This window comes from Botrytis deweyae (genome assembly GCF_014898535.1).
Source record: "Botrytis deweyae strain B1 chromosome Unknown BDEW_010, whole genome shotgun sequence".
In the NCBI taxonomy this organism is placed as follows: Eukaryota; Fungi; Ascomycota; class Leotiomycetes; order Helotiales; family Sclerotiniaceae; genus Botrytis; species Botrytis deweyae.
In genome coordinates, this window is record NW_024066217.1 from 188998 (window position 1) to 206243 (window position 17246).

Here is a 17246-nt window from a genome sequence, read left to right on the forward strand (position 1 = left end):
CATCTGAGGTACATACATCGATATCTCATTCCATATTCAACAAAACCAGTCAATTTAGACTCCCTTTGAGATTCTTTTCATATGTAACTAGGTACCTAGTAGATATCACATATTTCTCTATACGTATATTCCTTCATCTTCTAGTTTTTTTTTTAAATGTATAGGTAACTATAGAATATTTCTATATCTCTCATCATACAACCAACATTTCCAGTAGCTCAAACTAGGTACGTTATAGGTCAACGAGTAGAAGCTTGCATAGTCAAAATAGTTTGGAATGTTGTATTTATTTTCTGATGTTATGTCTGCGTTTATGTAATCTTACTCAAATCTACATCTAATTTACCGGTCAAATGTTGTTGGATATCATACCAGTGCCACGGATTTAGAATATTACAGAATCATATCGAATTACCCATCCCATCCCATTCTTTATACCTATGATTTATGAACCACTCATCACAAGAAATATTTGGCGTCTAAAGATTAAGCGACACAATATTCACTTTTCAATCTCAGTTCTGATTCCCCATCCCGCACATCCCCTCACATCTTCTCCCCATCTCCAGAAACCCACACCCCTTCCAACCCACCCTCCGCATTCTCCCCCTCACTCCCCCTCCCCTCCTCCCCCTCCTCCCCCTCCACCACATCCCCATAAAACGACCTCTCAACCAACGATTCCCTCGCCGGCCAAACCCAACTCACCCCCACATAAACCACCACACTCACCACAAACCCAAACAACCAATCAAACGAATAGAGATTTCTCGCTCCCCGACTAATCCTCACCGCATCCCTCTCCACCCCCGTCTCCCCATCCGTCTTCAACGCAATATTATACGCCAACCCCGGCAGATTCGGACACACCGCTAGTAGCAACGCCAACAGCGCGCGCCAGTTAACTCCACACACGTATCTATATCTTCCCAGGGGATCGTACAGCGCCGGCACATCCAGATGTTGTTTCCGCAGCACCCAGTAATCGGCCGCGAGAATACCCGCAATGGGCGCGAGAAACACGGCATAGCCGCCCATGAAAGAGAGGAAGGTTTGGGCCGAGCTGATGATTTTCCAAGGGACGATGACCCATCCGCCGACGATGGCGGCGATGACGCAGCCGCGTTCGATGTTGATGTAGCGGGGGAAGAGAACGGTGAGATCGTTTGCTGCGCTGATGGAGTTGGCGGTGATGTTGGTGCCGACTTGTGCGATGTACCAAGCGGCGGCTGCGAAGAATGCTGCGGCGCGTCCGCCGTGTCCGAGGTCCAGCCATTTGGCGAGGATGTCGAGGGGGTTCCAGAGGGGTTCTCCGTAGATGACTCCGCTGGCTGAGGTGGTGATTATACCGATCGTACCACACAGGGTGAAAATGAGAGGGAGGAAGGGAAGTTGAATGAATTGACCTTTGGAAGATCGTGCGTAGCGGGAGAAATCGGGGATGTTGCATGATAGTGTAGCCCACGTGCCTGTGACTGACGACATGCAGGAGAGCCAGAGATATGCTTTGGTGGATCCGGAGACGGTAGGCTGGAGATCAAAGATCGATCCTGAGCCGCCGGCTTTATGGATACACCAGCCCATGGTTGCAAGTGCGGCAACAGGGGCTGCGATGAGTTTTGTGACGAAGAGATATCGGAGACGAGTAGGGGGTATAAGGAGAAGTGGAAGTTGAATTATCCAGAAGAGAAAGTAGCTAAAGAAAATGTGATTAGTATTTCTTACTCTCCATCTAGTAGAATGACATACCTAATCATTCCCTGCGTAGTGATTCCTTGGTCTTCTGGAATATGATTCGGCACATTCGCATAACTAGGCCAAATAGCCAATATCATAATCGTAACACACTGTGCTCCGCCCGCGCCTACTATACCCAACCAAAACATCGCCAGTACGGCTCTTGAAACTATACAAAAGTATGCAAAATAGTATCCAAACGACGCTCGGATTGCTACTGAAAATGGAATATGGAATTTGGCACCGATGGCCCCGTTGAGTACCACGGGAATCGCAACGCAAGTCGTTCCCACTACCATCTTTTGTGTTTATCAGTTTTGATCTGATGATTAGAGATAGCTAGGTCATGTAAGGGATTTCGAAGAAACTCACAATCGGAATTGCTTCTCTCCATGTTAACCCCACCGCTAGAACACTACTCGCCGTCTCCCAGGTACTCAGAGTGATTGTATCAGTTGCCCAATACGCCATCCTATATTGCATATTATCAGCCAACACCTCACTTGCTCTATCTATCATCTCTTCCCCAAAACAAGCCAATGATTTCCAGCATTCCCTATCCCCACCCCTGATCAACTCTCAACACATCCCTACGAAATCACAAATAACAAACTCACCACGTCCACAAAGTCCAAGTTTGATTTTCCTTCTTCACCGGATCCATATCCTCATTCGTCCAAACATGTTCTGGCGCCAACGCACTTTTCTGTTTCGGCAATTGCCATGCTCTGACCGTTGTGCATCGTTCTTTGATTTGTTTTCCAGTAGGAACATATGGCATCGAAGTGAAAGAACGCATCGTCACGTTTTGCCTCTTCTCAACAACAGCAAATAACCTCTTGACGGTATCTATGAACAAACCCTTCTTTCCTCCAACCTCGAGCTTCAAAGCGCACTTCAAAGCAAGAGATAAAAGACCAAGACCAAGAATGACAGAAGACAAGATGCTGAACCTCGGTCTGTGGTATAAATACACATTTGTCTCAATACCTTATCCCACCTAAGCCCAAACTTTACCTACAAGGTAGGTAGGTAGGTAGCTTTCTATCCATTCATAAACCCCTCCTTCCCCTCATCGCAACTGCATATTGTGTACTACGCGATAGATATCGAACCGGAGAAGGATAAGCTGAATGATAAGGCCCATGCAGAGATATGCAGAAGCAGATATGATCTTACCAGGGAGTGGTCGATCGTGGGCGAATCAGATGAGAATCATCCGACAACCTTGCACTTGCAGATCTCGACATCGTAAATATGGGCGAGATGAGATAGATAGGTACCTAGGTAGGTGTCTTAGAAAAGCTTAATGAATGCTATTGCATCTTCGAAGATTATCTCAAAATCATTATTCCATATACCTCGCTTGAATGTATATACGAATTCCATTCGTGGCTATCGATCGTATTCTTTCTTCACCATCCCATCGAAAATCTCCCATAACCTTATCATCAAAACAACAACAACAACAAAAGGTACATGACCACTCCCAAAAATCCAAACAATAGTCTCGACCTCGTAATCTTACAATCAACAGACCAGCCCTAACCTTAACCGAATCCATACAACCTTACATACATACCCGCCTAGCGTACCTACCTAACTGTCGAAACCTACACAAGCCAGCACTACCTACCGAGCCTACGCACTGAAGATCTCCACACCGGGCATACTCCACACTCCCTCGATCAATGAATAGGATCCGAGCAGGAATCTCCAAATCCAATCCCCTCCCTGTGACGAGCAATTCTTTTTTATCTTCACGATTTCATCGAAAAGCGATCGTTCAGCTGTCGTGAATCAGAATTCCATGACCGACTCTACCAAGCAAGGACAGGAAACACTCACCCGGGGAGAATCGAAAGAGTACCTACCTACCTACCTAGTACTCAGCCTGCTATCCACTAACCCCCATCCATCCATCCATCATCCATCATCCATCAGATAATGAAAAGAAAGAAATACGAAGAAAGGGAAAAGTTCTACGAGTATTCTAATCATACCTAGGTATCGAAGCTCTCCAGCTACTAGTAACCTTATTAATAGTCACAATCTCAAACAACACTTTACTTCCCTTCACATCCCCACTATCCAAATCCTTGCACAAACAACTAACTACGAGACTACCTCGAGCTCTCTCCACATGTATATAATAACCAAATCTGACTACCGGTACCTAGGTACCTACACATAATTCAAATCATCCAAACTCTCTCCTCGAATCATCTCATCATCTCATCATCTCTTTTTCGCCATCCCATCCCATCCCATTCCCTTTCATTCCCTTCCATTCCTATCCTATTCCCCCCCCTCGTCTCAAAATCACAATCACATCAAATCACATCAAATCACATCAAATCACATCAAATCACATCACATCAAATCACATCACATCACATCACATAACCATACATTGACAACACTACCTACCTATGTAAACCTACCTAACTACCTACCTAGCAATACAATCCTCACATTCACATTCACATTCATAATCCTCACCACCATCACTTTCTCGCCAGCTCCAACAAAACAATACGAGAATCTCTTCACAAATACATGTTACCCAATTGAATCATAAACTGCTATTTGGATTTCAGTCATTAAAATTGATAGGGCGTGAAATTCTATACTTAATTTAAGAAAAATGATCACAAAGTTCCAAACTTCGTCTAGCAGCTGCAACATATGTCACGTATTGAAGCCCCCAAACAAAATGACAAGAATAAAAGACCATAAAGATGGATTTAATGATCACTCATACAACTCATCACATGAGGTAAAATGCTTCACTTATAATGCTCTCTGTTGTACACATCTCTATACTATCACAATGCATTTCCTCCACTTCAATACATGCATGATGCTATCCTCAAGGACTGCATCTAAAACACGCTTCCGCTGAATGTAAACTGCTAAAATTACAGATTTCACTATGAGCCCTAAGTTAAAATGATTTACTGTCCCTCCCCATCAGAGAAATATTCGAAATCATTGGGCACAGTAGCTTCCTCGTCACCCTCATCGTCTTCATCGACAGCGGTCAACACACCTGCGGCAGCAGCAGCTCCTGAGAATGCACCTGCGGCTTCACCTTGGGCATGGGCTTGACGACGCAAGTTGAAGGCTTCGTTGCGTAGATCCCCAAAAGTTGTAAACGTTGCAGCCTTCTCGACATTGACCTTCTTCACCTTTTCTTCAATCAGGACCTTTTCTTCTTCTGGCTGGGTATCAATCATTACGATGACACCCCCAGTAGGTTTCTTGACTGGCTTGTATCGACCAGCTGGGAAACTAATAAACTTGAGTTGAGATGGCAAAACTCTGGACATGTTTTCAATCTCATATCCAACCTTCTCCTTCTCAAGTTTCTTCTTCAAGGTCTCTCCGGGGGTATCTTTCTCGCCTTCGTCTTTTTTCTCGGCAGACTTCTCTTCAGTGTCTTTGGATGACTCATCTACATCCATCTTATCATCGGCTGAAGAGGGAAGTTTTGGTGTGGCAGGAGTTTGATCGATATCCATACTCTCTCGTCGTTGAGCACGCTCTTTCTTTTGTGCTCTGCGTTTTGCTTGAGCAGTTGTCGATAGTACGGCAGTTGCAATCAAAGTTGGTGCATCCTCAGTCTTGACTTCCTGCTCTGGGGGATAGTCGAAAAGGCTTGGACGAGTAGCACTGTGGAATTTGAAACTTGGAATCTCCAATTCGCTGTTCAAGCCGATCATAGATGTAGGCGTAAAGGTCAAGGAGAGGAAATGGGTGAATGGGAACCAGTACCAGTATTGTGTAAAGACTGCCATGCCGACAATACCTGCCATGTTCAGGTTACCGGTTTGAGTTTGTAATCCGATTGTGCAATTACGTCCTCCAGCATCAATGATACCCAATGCTAATGCACAACCAAACTTGGCCATAGCGTCCTCATGACGATCTGCAACGACCTTCTTCAAGGTTTTGCGAATTTCCGTCACCTTTGGATTCATTGCCTCATTCTGTTGAACCATGATCATGGCGAGAGAGATCAAGGCACCCTGTCGAACAAAGTCTGTAGGGTCCTTCATCATAGGCTCAAGCAAATCGATGGCTTCATCAAGACCGGTACCGGCACAAGAGATACCAAGAGCCATGGCGGCACCGTATCTAACATGTGGATTATAAGATTCGGACAAAAGTTCGACCATACGTGGCACACTTCCGGGCTTGCGGAACAGAATGAAACCCAAACTCATGACGGCAACACGACGAACATCGTCGTTCACATCACTGACGGCTACATGCAGTAATTTACGAACTGCCTTGTTGCTTCCTGTACCACAGTATGCCATAGCTACAGCCATGATACCACCATAACGGAGAGATGGGTCTGCGTCTTTCAACAATCCCTTGATGAGATCATCGGCTCCTTCTTGTCTGCCGTACATAACTAATGCCATACCCAGAGCAAGACCTCGAACAGTCTTCTCGTGTTGAGTATCGTGAGCATAGATGATCATGTCTTGCAAAACTTTCTCATTTCCAGTTCCCAACATAATGAGACCAATCGCAAGACCCACGGCCTCACCATTCAGTGCGGAATCGGTTAAAAGTACGTTTTGCAAGCTCTCGAGAATTTTTTGATCACCTGTAGCCATACCAGCAATACCCAATCCTAACGCACCACCATGCTGGATGACCTCTTCTTGGGTCTCATTGAAGCTTTTCTTCAGATACTCGAGGGCATCGGCGCCATGGTTGGCATAGATCAACCCATAAGCATAAAGAGCACCACCCTGACTATAATGTGAACCTGTGATTGACGAGGCTTTTGGGAGATAAGGTTCCAATAGTCTCTTGGCCTGTGAAAGATTGCCACGGTGAATAACACCAAGAGCAGCAGTAGCAGAAAACTTTGACCAGTTGACTGCCTTTCCTAGCCAATCTAGATTGTCGCGGAAGAATTTGTCGTTGGTTGTGCCGTGGTTCATGAACGCATTGCAGAAGGTAACAGCTGTGTGGAAGATGGAGTTGCGACCTTCAAGACTGTCACGAACCTTGTTGAGAATACTGAGGTCGGTGTGGTTATTGCGGTATAAGAATTCAAGGTTAAGTCGAATGGTCTCACTACCATTAAGGATCTTTCGGATCGAGTCATAGACCTTGAGTTGTTCATCCGAGGCTCCTTCGGTAGAGTCCCCAGCTTGATCGTTCAACTCTCCTAAGAGCTGATCAGATTCTGTTGCTACTCAAGAAATTAGTAAAAACTCAAGCATGAATATAGAGTCTACTCACGCTCCTCTGTAGATGGCTCCGCCTCGGTGGCCTTCTTGGGCAAAGATTTAATTACTTTGGCGAGGAATTCTTGAGTACCATTATCATACAAGTCGAAAGCGATCTGATATGCGATAGCGGTAGAAGTTTGATCATCCTTGGTCTGAAAAAGGTCAGCCTCATTTCAAATAAAACGTCAAGTCACTGCTTCGTCCAGTTAGTGTACTTACCACCAGCTTTTTCAACATTGCCGATGCCTCTTCGTCGATGTTGAGGTAAACAACACATTTTGCAATTGCAAAATAATCGGGAGTTGGTATATCGTTCAATAGATCCAGGATCAATCTGAGTATCTCTGTTCGAAGCCCTCTCTCTTGTACGACGCCCATGCAAATGTCCAAGACATATTCCATCAATTCTTCTGTTGGACCAGCTGTACCCTCGGGCACCTTCGATTTTGACTTCTTTTCGTCGTCACTGGCACGCTTGATGACTCTTCGTAAAACCTCCAAGTTTCTAGCCTCGACCGCAATTCCTACCACTTGTCTATATCTCCCTTCGCGTAAACAATTCTCAAATAGTCTTTCAACAATCTTTTGGAGCGCAATCTGAGTAGAACGATCTGGTAAGATGGTAGAATCCGAAGCCTTGCCTTCTGCTACGGGCTGTTCCAACATGTTATTGGTAGAGGCTCGTGATAGCAGGGATTTTGATGGTAGAGTAGACTGCGAGAAAGGCGTAGTAGGTGAAGTCAACGCAGCAGCAGCAGCGCTGATGTCATTGAGCCCACTTGCAAAAGTCGTTGCGAGAGTAGGTAAAGCATTATCCCGTTTCTTTTCTTGTGGTGCAGCATGGTGTTGAGCAGACACACTGATATAGGTGTCGACACATTTCGAAATGATGGTTTCTTCGAATTCGCCTGGGTTGTCGAGTTGAAATAGATCACCCGCTCCGAGAGCAAATGACATACTTTCATTGTATGCTTGTAAGTGATAGTAGACCTTTGCCAACACCAAGGAAGCTAGTCGTCGCTCGGGGAAGGATTCATCTTCGTAAAGCGCCTCACTGAAAAGTGGCCAAATTAGTCTCGAGTTGGTCATGGTGATGGAGCTATCTTGAGATGGATTATCTGCGACGAGTTGGGTTTGACTTACATTTGAGAAATCGAACCTGCAACCTCTGTCCATAGGGTATCAATATCATCATTCAGCGTTTGAAGAGCAAAAACCTTGAGCTCTGGTTCTTCGTCTGAGAGGAAACCCAAGACACCAGAGGCTGAAGTTAGACTCGGCATGGTTGGTTGAATGGCTCGAAACCCGGAGAGATTTGACTTTGCAAGAGTTGAATTATTTGAAGAAGGTTAATGAAAGTTACTCTTCAAGAATATGAAGGACTTGAAAGAGATTTGATGGATTTGGTAGTTGAAGATGAGATTGTGTAGAGTATACAAACCTTGACCGGAGCGTATCGATTACAACAATCAGGCACACCTTTTGGCACGTCAACACTCCCACAGCTTCAACTACGAATTAAGCTTAGTGGGAGAGACGGAATTAGCCGGCAGTGAATTGTAGGTGGGTAGGTAGGGTAGGTTACAAGTGGTGAATGAATCTTACATAATCAATCTGAGGGTTATCGTAGATAAGGCTGAGAGGTTGAGTTGACAAGAAGACGAGACAAGACAGGACAAGGCTGAGAACAGTTTTATTATTACGGAGGTCCATGTATTTTATTACCTATTACCTACTAGGTAGTAGGAGCGACTAGGCACTTACCAACCTGTACGGTATGGTATTTCCCTCCTCCAGTAGGTATTGATTGATGCTTAAATAACTTAACGATCTTTAAATTCTAATTCGTATAAATATCAATCTTTTGAAGATATACTTTGAATCATCTTCATCGAAACTTTATATGTTAGATACACCGTATTCGTATTATCATAAACACATTTCGTTCTTCACTTCAAATCATGCTGTAACACCTACTACTTATTAGACACATATGAATACCTCTTATTACTGGTATCCTCCCTACCTGCCTCCCTGCCTCCCTCCCTACCACCTATACCACCTACCACCTATACCACCAGACTGTAACTACATAGGTCGTTCCATCATATGTAAATTTCCAAAGACCACAAACCACAAACCACCAAACCACAAAACCACCAAACCACCAAACTTATTATTATTGTCATTATTATTATCTCTCGTGCTTCAAAACTCCAACCCCCTATTCATCATCCCAAAACATTCAATTATTTATCTCCAAAAAATAAATAAATCCCTTCCAATATGTCCTCAATCTCGACGAGTACTGTAAAATTTATAATCCTTTAAATTTCCACATTTGGGTCCATCTGGTCAAGATCCCCTCCCAAAATTACTGTGGTCAATCCCGCCAATCTTGCCGTTATTGTTTGCGTAGTTCTAAACTTTTTCATCCTGATACGCTTTCTTTGTTCGAATGTGTTTGCGCCTGCCTCTCCTTTGCGCCAACTTCATTATCCCCAACATTCGAGAACGAACGAGATCAATCCAACCGTCCGACGAAATTCGACATCATCAACAAATGAACCACCGGTGGAAGGTCTGAAAGAGATATCGAGAGTGTAGCTCGTGGGGTCTGTAAGGGTGTATATGGTGGTGGTGTTGCTACTGCTACTACCGCTACTGGACAACGAGTCGCAAATATGGACCTCCGCTCAATCATCAATACGGAAAATGGCGAAGGGGCGCGATCGAAACAAAATGCGCCGGCACCAGTTACTCCAATTCAGACGGGTCCCCCATTCGGACAGGGACAACAAATCTACAGGAATTATAGTCATTCGTCGCAAGTCTCGCCAGGTCCGGGCAAACATGGCTCACAATCACAAGAGTACGCTTCACAAAATGGTGGGCCTTATGCATCGCCAACTACCTATCAATCAACCCATCTAAATCGTCCGCCTCCTCCTACTCCCATTCAAGCTCCTCCTCCGAATGACCTTCGTTCTCCAACAGATTCTTATTCGGCCCCCTCGCCTTATCGGCACACTTCCACTAGCATTGTCGGGAGTGGTCAATACCGGTTCCCGCAAAGTCTTCAAAATCCTATAAGTCCTGCTCAACGTCATCATTATCCTCCTCCAACTTTTCACCAACCTCAAAGAGAAAGTTATTCGCAGTCTAATCCCCCTCCCCATTTACAACAACAATATAATTCACAGATTCAACTATCGCCAGTGCCACAAACACCTCCGATTGGGATACCAGGGGCAAATATTCCCTATTTTCAACATCAAAGATCACAATCTTCACTTTCGAATTCTACACCCACGTCAGTGCACAGTCAGCAGCAGCAGTATCAAAATCAATTCACTCAAGATAGTCCTATACACACAATTCAATTACCGCAAAATCAATTTCCAATTCAGCATCAACATCAACGGCAACAATCTCAGCACTCTCAGCACTCTCAACCTGGAACTCCTTTGGGTCCTCCTTTACAAACACAACGCCAATCATCCGGCGCATTTATACAGCCGACTAGTCCTTATCAGCAACGAGCAGTACCCACGAATCCTTTCAACAGTACTCAATACAATCAAATCTCTCCTGCGCCGGCGAACGCTTCGATTCCACCTCGAATGCCAACGACTCCACAGAGTGCTTACGACTCTCAAAGAACCTCAACAAGCTCCACGCAACAGAGATCTTTGATTGAACGAGAAAGAAGTCTCAGTGTCAGCCCCAAAACGCGTTTACCAAGTCAGACTAGAGGAAATTCAATGGTTCAGCAGCAGCCGGAAGAATTCAATAATTCTACAAAGCGTAAAATGGAAGATCGGGAAATGTCTTTTGAAGCGCCTCAACGAATTGACCAATATGAAGTTAAACCACAAATGAACGGCGATCATCGATCTAGCTCTACCGCTGCTCCTTCTCCTCAACAACAACCACCACCCAGAAAGAAGATTCGTTATACTGAGCCACCAATATGGGCCCGAAGTGCCAAGGGGGTAAAGGGTCTAGGCCGTAAGAACATCAACGGAAGACAACACACTCCTCAGCCAACCGCGCAAAGTCTACCAGCTACATTGATCAAGCAAGAAAGCAATGGTATGCGTCAGCCATCACCAGCAGTTCCTCGACCAGTTACAGGAAATGATTATGATTGGGATGGTCCTCTTGGTCCATGGGAGCCGAGCATATCTGGCACAAAGCCCCCTGCGGAGATAACGAGACTAGTGGCAGACTTTCTCTACATGCACGTTGTTAATCGAGAAGATACTGGAGAGTTAGCCAGTCATGGTGTGGAAATTGAAATTGAAGCAAAGTTAGGGCAACTCGTCAGTAAAGAGACGAATGTGAGATTGAGTCTGCCAGTTCGATCGGAAACAGTACTTTTGGATAATCAGTTTGTTGCCTTCAAAAGTACAATGACAGAGGTACGTTACACAAATCTTATATCATTGCCCCGCTAACACAAGTATAGGCTCAGCATAGAGGATTGAACGAGTTCTTAAATAAAAAAGTCCAGGAATGCATGCCAAGTAATAATAGTCAGTCGAAACGACGTGTTAAGATTGACTACTTACATCGACGTGAGACGGACAAGTTTTATGAGCTTCCGTCTTCAATGCATAGCACTTTACCTCCTGCTCTACGAGCTTTACTTAACCCACGTTATTCTGTGAAAGTTCGTGTTACACATGATCAGAAGACTGGTGAACCTCTGGCCAAGATTATCAAAGCTCGAGTAGCAGATTTGGATCTCTACTTCCCTAGTCAAGCACTCGATTGTCGAATTAGTATAAACTTTGAAATGAAGTTTGATGGCAACGTAGAAGAACTTATTGTTTCAAGTGATGGAGCCCAAAGACCGGATCGTAACAAGGATCGTTTGAGTTACAGACAATCGCATTATCAAGTGGACCTCACTCAAGTCACTCAAAACTTGGTATCAAATGTAAGTCTTTTATGCACCTAGCCTCACTCGGATATCAACTAATCATAATAGGGTGTATCTCGAACTGAAAAAGAACACGAGCTTGAAATCGAACTCTCAGCAGCAGCTGTTACTGATCAAGGTCTCAAAGCTAGACATGGCGAACCAAACGATTATTTCAAACTGGTTGATGGTTTCATAGACAATGTTCGATTATTGGCTAGAACGGCTATACACGTTTAGGCGGTTCTAGTAAAGCTTTCGTTCTTCAGACTTTATGAAGTCAAACACCCTATTTTGTTTATGGCACTTTTTTTTCGTGGCGTTTGGGAATGGGGAAAATTCAAATGGGACACATCATAATGAATGTGTGGAAAAGATCGCAATGATATTTTGGTGGTAATTTCTTATTTTCGAGGAAAGGCAAGGGTTGTCCCCAGATTTACTTTTGCAAATATTCTACCTGCATTTCGGAGCATCATTGACTGGTTGCACATGGAAGGAAATAGTAATTTGGTTTTAAAGAAAGGCTTTCCATGTTGTTATTATTATTCTTACTGGGAGGGACGGGGAGAAATTGGGAGAGATTGATCATGAGGATGACTTTTGATGATGGGATGTGTAGATGAACAAAAGGGATGGAAGGGAGGACGAAAGGGAATGGATGGAAAAGGAGAAAGGAAGGCTTTTTATGCTTGCTTGATAGCTGGCGCGATGATATGATCGCTAGTTTGATACGATGTTATGCCATGCATACCTAAGTAGGTAGGTATATATGGTTTGTAGATTTTAAATGTAATAATGTATGTTATGTATTTGTCGTGGGACTTGCTGTAATCGTTTGTGTATGTATGTATGTATGTATGTGTAGATACTAGATGGATGCTGTATCAATACCTTTCCCTTTTTTTATCTCTCTCTCTCTCTTTCTCTCTCTCACACACACATTAGCATATACCTTCAGGTTCGTCTTCTATACAGTTATGTTTTATGTTACTGCAAGGACTGGCAATGTGGCTGGAGACTGATTGAGGGGACTGATTGAGTATGATAAGGATTGGAATTGATCATGGAGATACCTGATACCTGTTGCAACTTGCTTTTACTGCAGAGGGGTTGTTGGGGGTGTTAGAATACTTCGATGTGGTAGCAATCCTCTGATTGGAAGAAATACGATGAAAACAGATGGACTACTTGACTAGATGGTTAGGTGATTTCAGTTCCATACTTGCAAGAAATGTAGACGAAATATAAGAAAGTATTCGAGTCCTTGTTAGCAGTGATGGAGAGCTGAAAATGGGTTTAACGCATACCTTTATCACCCCTGAATAGCATTTGAAAATAGATATGCCGTTGGTCCATTGAAGCAGGATAGTTAGGAGCTGCAAATCTGAGATTATAGATCCCGCACTTTGTCATCAGAAAGATCGGGTTGTTTGTATGCGGATAGATACACAATAGCATGTAGATCAGACCAAAAACATCGATTTCAAAAGTGCGGGGAATTTAACATTCCGGAGATCAGTTGATCTCAAAATTTCATAGCTAGGTATGCTCGTTGAAGAACAGAGAGGAAGTTTATTTGTCTCTGTTGTTTCAGATAGATGTGAAGAGGTACATCGCCGAGAGGAAAGTCTAGAACGTTGAAATGAAAATCGCATACTCGTACTCCGTACGGCCAGACGGTATGCATTCCGAGACCAGATCACCAATGCACATGCCACAAAATGATAATCTACGAGAGGACGGACGAATCCGCTTTTCGGAGTCTGGGTGGCCGAGTGGCGTTACGCATCTTCTGACAGCACGCGGCACGAATACTAGATGGAATACCGAGAGCTTGGTTTGCTTCGTGGAATGACCCACGCTGCCATCCACACATGCATGCATACATGGAATGGAATGCTGATGGAATGAATCCACCGCGTGAAAGGAGTCTAGAGTTTGTAACATGTTATTCATGTTTGCCGCAGGAAAGGGCGAAATGTGCAAGCAAGTACGAGCGGAATAGCAGATCCCGCAAAGTGTCACATATATTGTATTGTAGTCATCAGAAGTACACCGACGATCCCCATCTCGACTCCAAACTCTAAGACCAAACTCTATTGGAAATATCGGTAGTCATTGGCGGAGAGATGGGAAAATCAACCAGGCGCCGGAAAGTAAGAACGAAAGAGGTAAAATGTCGACCGAAATAAGAATTCTTCCAAACTGCCCAAAGGAGAAGAAATGTGGAAACTCATTAGCTGTAAGCGCTGGAGCGGCTCGAGAGCGGTTGCGGGAATATAATCATGTAATCATGTAATCATGCAATCATGTAATCATATAATCATATAATCACACTAACTAGGGATAATGTATAATAATAAATTAGAAATACCTCGATTGCCGTCTTTACCAATAGGATGTCACCCCCTTTTTTTCCAAGTTTGTAGGATTTTACCGGCTTGGTGCCGTCTTGAGTACGTACCTCGTGCACATCTACTAGTTAAGATACATAGCATAGTCAGGAAGGAACCCAGTCAAGACACTTCCAGTACCAGGAGCCAGTATGTACCTCCTTCCACTCTTGCTCTTTTCTCCCAAGGATTCAATTAAGGTTCATAATGTCGAACCATTTTCCTTGCAAATAAACGGTTTTGATGTGGTTGGGTTGCGTTGTTGGTCCTTATTGAAAGTCTCGACTCTCGAACAATGTCCGCTTCCATTACTGCCTGACCTGACCTCGAACCCAGCGGGATGAATCATGAATGGATAGACAGAATAATCACCATCACCATCACCATCACCATCACAACATCAACATCAACATCAACCAAATCTTCAAAGCCCCCAAGCTCCCAGGTAAGCTTACGAATACACGGGTAAGCCCTCCACCGGCGATCTTCACTGGTCGGTATCCATTCTGGTAAAGGAATATGCTTGTGCAGAATAATACGGAGGCGAGGATTCCAAGTTTTAGTAGCCCCGCAGAATTTGCCAGCATTGCTATGATCAATATGTTGTCGAAGTGCCTCCTTGCTTCAACCGTTAGACGCCCTTAGTTTAACTAACATTCTTCCCTTTGGATCTGATTCTTTTCCTTCTCCCACAACTCTCCTCCGTTTGCTGCAATTTCGTTGGTGCGTCAAAAGGCCACGAAAATCTTGCGCATGTAGCTCTCACCATGTTGGTGTCTTACACAACGCTGCTGTTCAGAGAGGATGACCACCACCAACAAAAATATACAACCAGACGTGCGCTTTCCTAGAAGCGACGATAAGAACAATGCTACTATTCGGAGTAGCGAGATTTTACCCATTCGTCGAATGATCGCGGGAGAGAAATCTAAAAATCCAGCTCTACAGAAGAAGGAAATCAAGTTTCGTGCCAGATTACCCAAGGTCAAGACAGGATGTCAAAATTGCAAGTAGGTGCTAGCCTTTTATTATTATCATCACCTTTGTATCATAACTAATACACATGAAGGATCCGAAGAATTAAGTGCGACGAAAAACTGCCCGGCTGCTCTCGCTGTTTTAAATTCGGAATTTTGTGTAGTGGATATCCGAAACAACCGGAGAAGATCAAACCAAATTCCCGTCAAATCGTGCCCATTTTACCCAAGGGGACGATTTCGGATATTGCACAAGGATCCATAATTGAATTGTACCTTGGACCTCGATTTACGGAAGAGCTTGAGGGTAGGTATTTTAAACACTTTTGTGAGAATGTGGCGGCAGGATTAGCAGGCCCACTTCAAACGAGTGTTTGGTCCGAGATCATTCCTCAGGTGTGTGAAATCGAGCCATATATTGCACATGGCTTAGTAGCACTGGGTGCTTTCAGCAAGTATAGCAAGGAGATGGTCCAAGGGGGTGAATCGTCAGATACCAAAAAGCACCTGGAATACGCTTTGCGAGAGTATGGAAAAAGTCTACGAGGTATGCAGAAAGCAATTGATGGAAACGTGAGCCGGAGTCCAAGAACAGCTTTGATTGCGTGTATGATAGTTTTTTGTATCGAAAGTCTACAAGGACATCAAGCATCCGCTTCTATACACGCAACCAATGGTATCATGATGCTCTACGATTACTATCAATCTTCAGCAACCGGCACCAAATTCACAAAAGAGAACGTCATCGGACCTGAACTTCGGCGAGCTTTCACGGATTTAGACTTACAAGTTTTGCACTTCCTTGATATTCGTCCGCCAGCTCACCACGTTATCATCAAGGAGCAGCTCAATCGATACCATCTCCACGGAGCCCAAGTCCCAACTTTTCAGAACATCAAGGATTCTTACGAGTATTTACAAATGATCATGAGAAGGAACCTTCATTTCATCGATATAGCCAGGAAATTACTTTTGGAGACTGACTTTCAAGAGCAATCCACAACCTTTTCACCCAAAGATTGGGAAGGAGCTGCAGATTTACGCCAAAATAACAATCCATGGACTCAGCTAGAGCCACGCGCCTCTCATTCTTCACCTGCGGCATCATGCGATACTCATCCGTGCGGTAAAATCTATGGGGAGGAGGAATCTGCCGCGATGCCTCAAGAATCTCTGAATCCGACCAATTCCGGCGTCGAAGGTGGCTTCGCGGATCCCTGTATGGATTATGTAGCTGCGGCCCGTTTTCCACCCGAAATTCTACGAGAACGCGATATCTATCTGGCAGATCTGATGCATTGGGAAAAAGCGTCTGAATCTATTCTTCAGAAATGTCTCGCATCTCCTCACCACTCGCAAGAATTTCGGACGGCGGCTCTCCTTAAAACTCACGCCGCCGCTAGTGCCATTCGTCTCCACGGCTCCTTTTTCATCGATGAAATTCAATACGATCAACTTACGCATTATTTCCAAACTATTATTACTTATTGTACATACCTCCATCCTTATTACAGTACCTCATCCTACCACACAAATCTGGGGATCTTAATGCCGCTCTTCGAAGTCGGTACGCATTGTCGAGCGAAGATATTGAGAGATCAAGCAATCGCAATGTCGTTTGTGAGTAAAGAATATAGAGAGGGGGTATGGGATAGTTATGTCGGCGGATTCATCTGTAAATGGATTCGAGATCTTGAGGAACCGTGGCGAGATGAAAAGGGACATATTCCTGCGGATAGAAGAGCGAAGATTGCGGGATTGAATGTGGTGGTTGAGAAGAGGAGGGCGCAAATGTTTTGTTCGCAGCGGATTGGCGTGGGGAGGGAAAGTGTGACGAAAGATATTATTGTTACTTGGTGATGGATGGGTTTAAGGGGTAGGGGTAGGGGTAGGGCGCGAAAGGAGGGAAAGGAGGGGAAAAGGATTTGCATAAGAATCTTGGATCGAGGGT

At 44.3% G+C, this 17246-nt stretch overlaps 4 protein-coding genes across 4 annotated transcripts; 2 read left to right on the forward strand and 2 right to left on the reverse strand.

Annotated features, from left to right (window-relative positions):
- Positions 1-546: 546 nt before the first annotated feature.
- On the reverse strand, positions 547-3772 carry EAE98_005154 (uncharacterized protein; the record flags this gene model as incomplete). Its single annotated transcript, XM_038952775.1, has 4 exons — positions 2355-3772; positions 2110-2209; positions 1750-2036; positions 547-1696 (listed from the first exon to the last, which is right to left on the reverse strand). Exons 1-4 carry the CDS (start codon positions 2534-2536, stop codon positions 547-549), a joined length of 1719 nt encoding a protein of 572 aa, XP_038810617.1. The 5' UTR covers positions 2537-3772.
- A 922-nt stretch (positions 3773-4694) lies between these two features.
- EAE98_005155 (uncharacterized protein) lies at positions 4695-8278 on the reverse strand (the record flags this gene model as incomplete). Its single annotated transcript, XM_038952776.1, has 4 exons — positions 4695-6955; positions 7006-7147; positions 7215-8049; positions 8139-8278. The coding sequence occupies 4 exons, from the start codon at positions 8276-8278 to the stop codon at positions 4695-4697; spliced, it is 3378 nt and encodes a 1125-aa protein (XP_038810618.1).
- A 1401-nt stretch (positions 8279-9679) lies between these two features.
- Positions 9680-12162, forward strand: EAE98_005156 (uncharacterized protein; the record flags this gene model as incomplete). The annotated part of the gene is made up of 3 exons (XM_038952777.1): positions 9680-11419; positions 11467-11940; positions 11992-12162. The coding sequence occupies 3 exons, from the start codon at positions 9680-9682 to the stop codon at positions 12160-12162; spliced, it is 2385 nt and encodes a 794-aa protein (XP_038810619.1).
- A 2960-nt stretch (positions 12163-15122) lies between these two features.
- On the forward strand, positions 15123-17155 carry EAE98_005157 (uncharacterized protein; the record flags this gene model as incomplete). Its single annotated transcript, XM_038952778.1, has 2 exons — positions 15123-15328; positions 15388-17155. 2 exons carry the CDS (start codon positions 15123-15125, stop codon positions 17153-17155), a joined length of 1974 nt encoding a protein of 657 aa, XP_038810620.1.
- Positions 17156-17246: the final 91 nt, after the last annotated feature.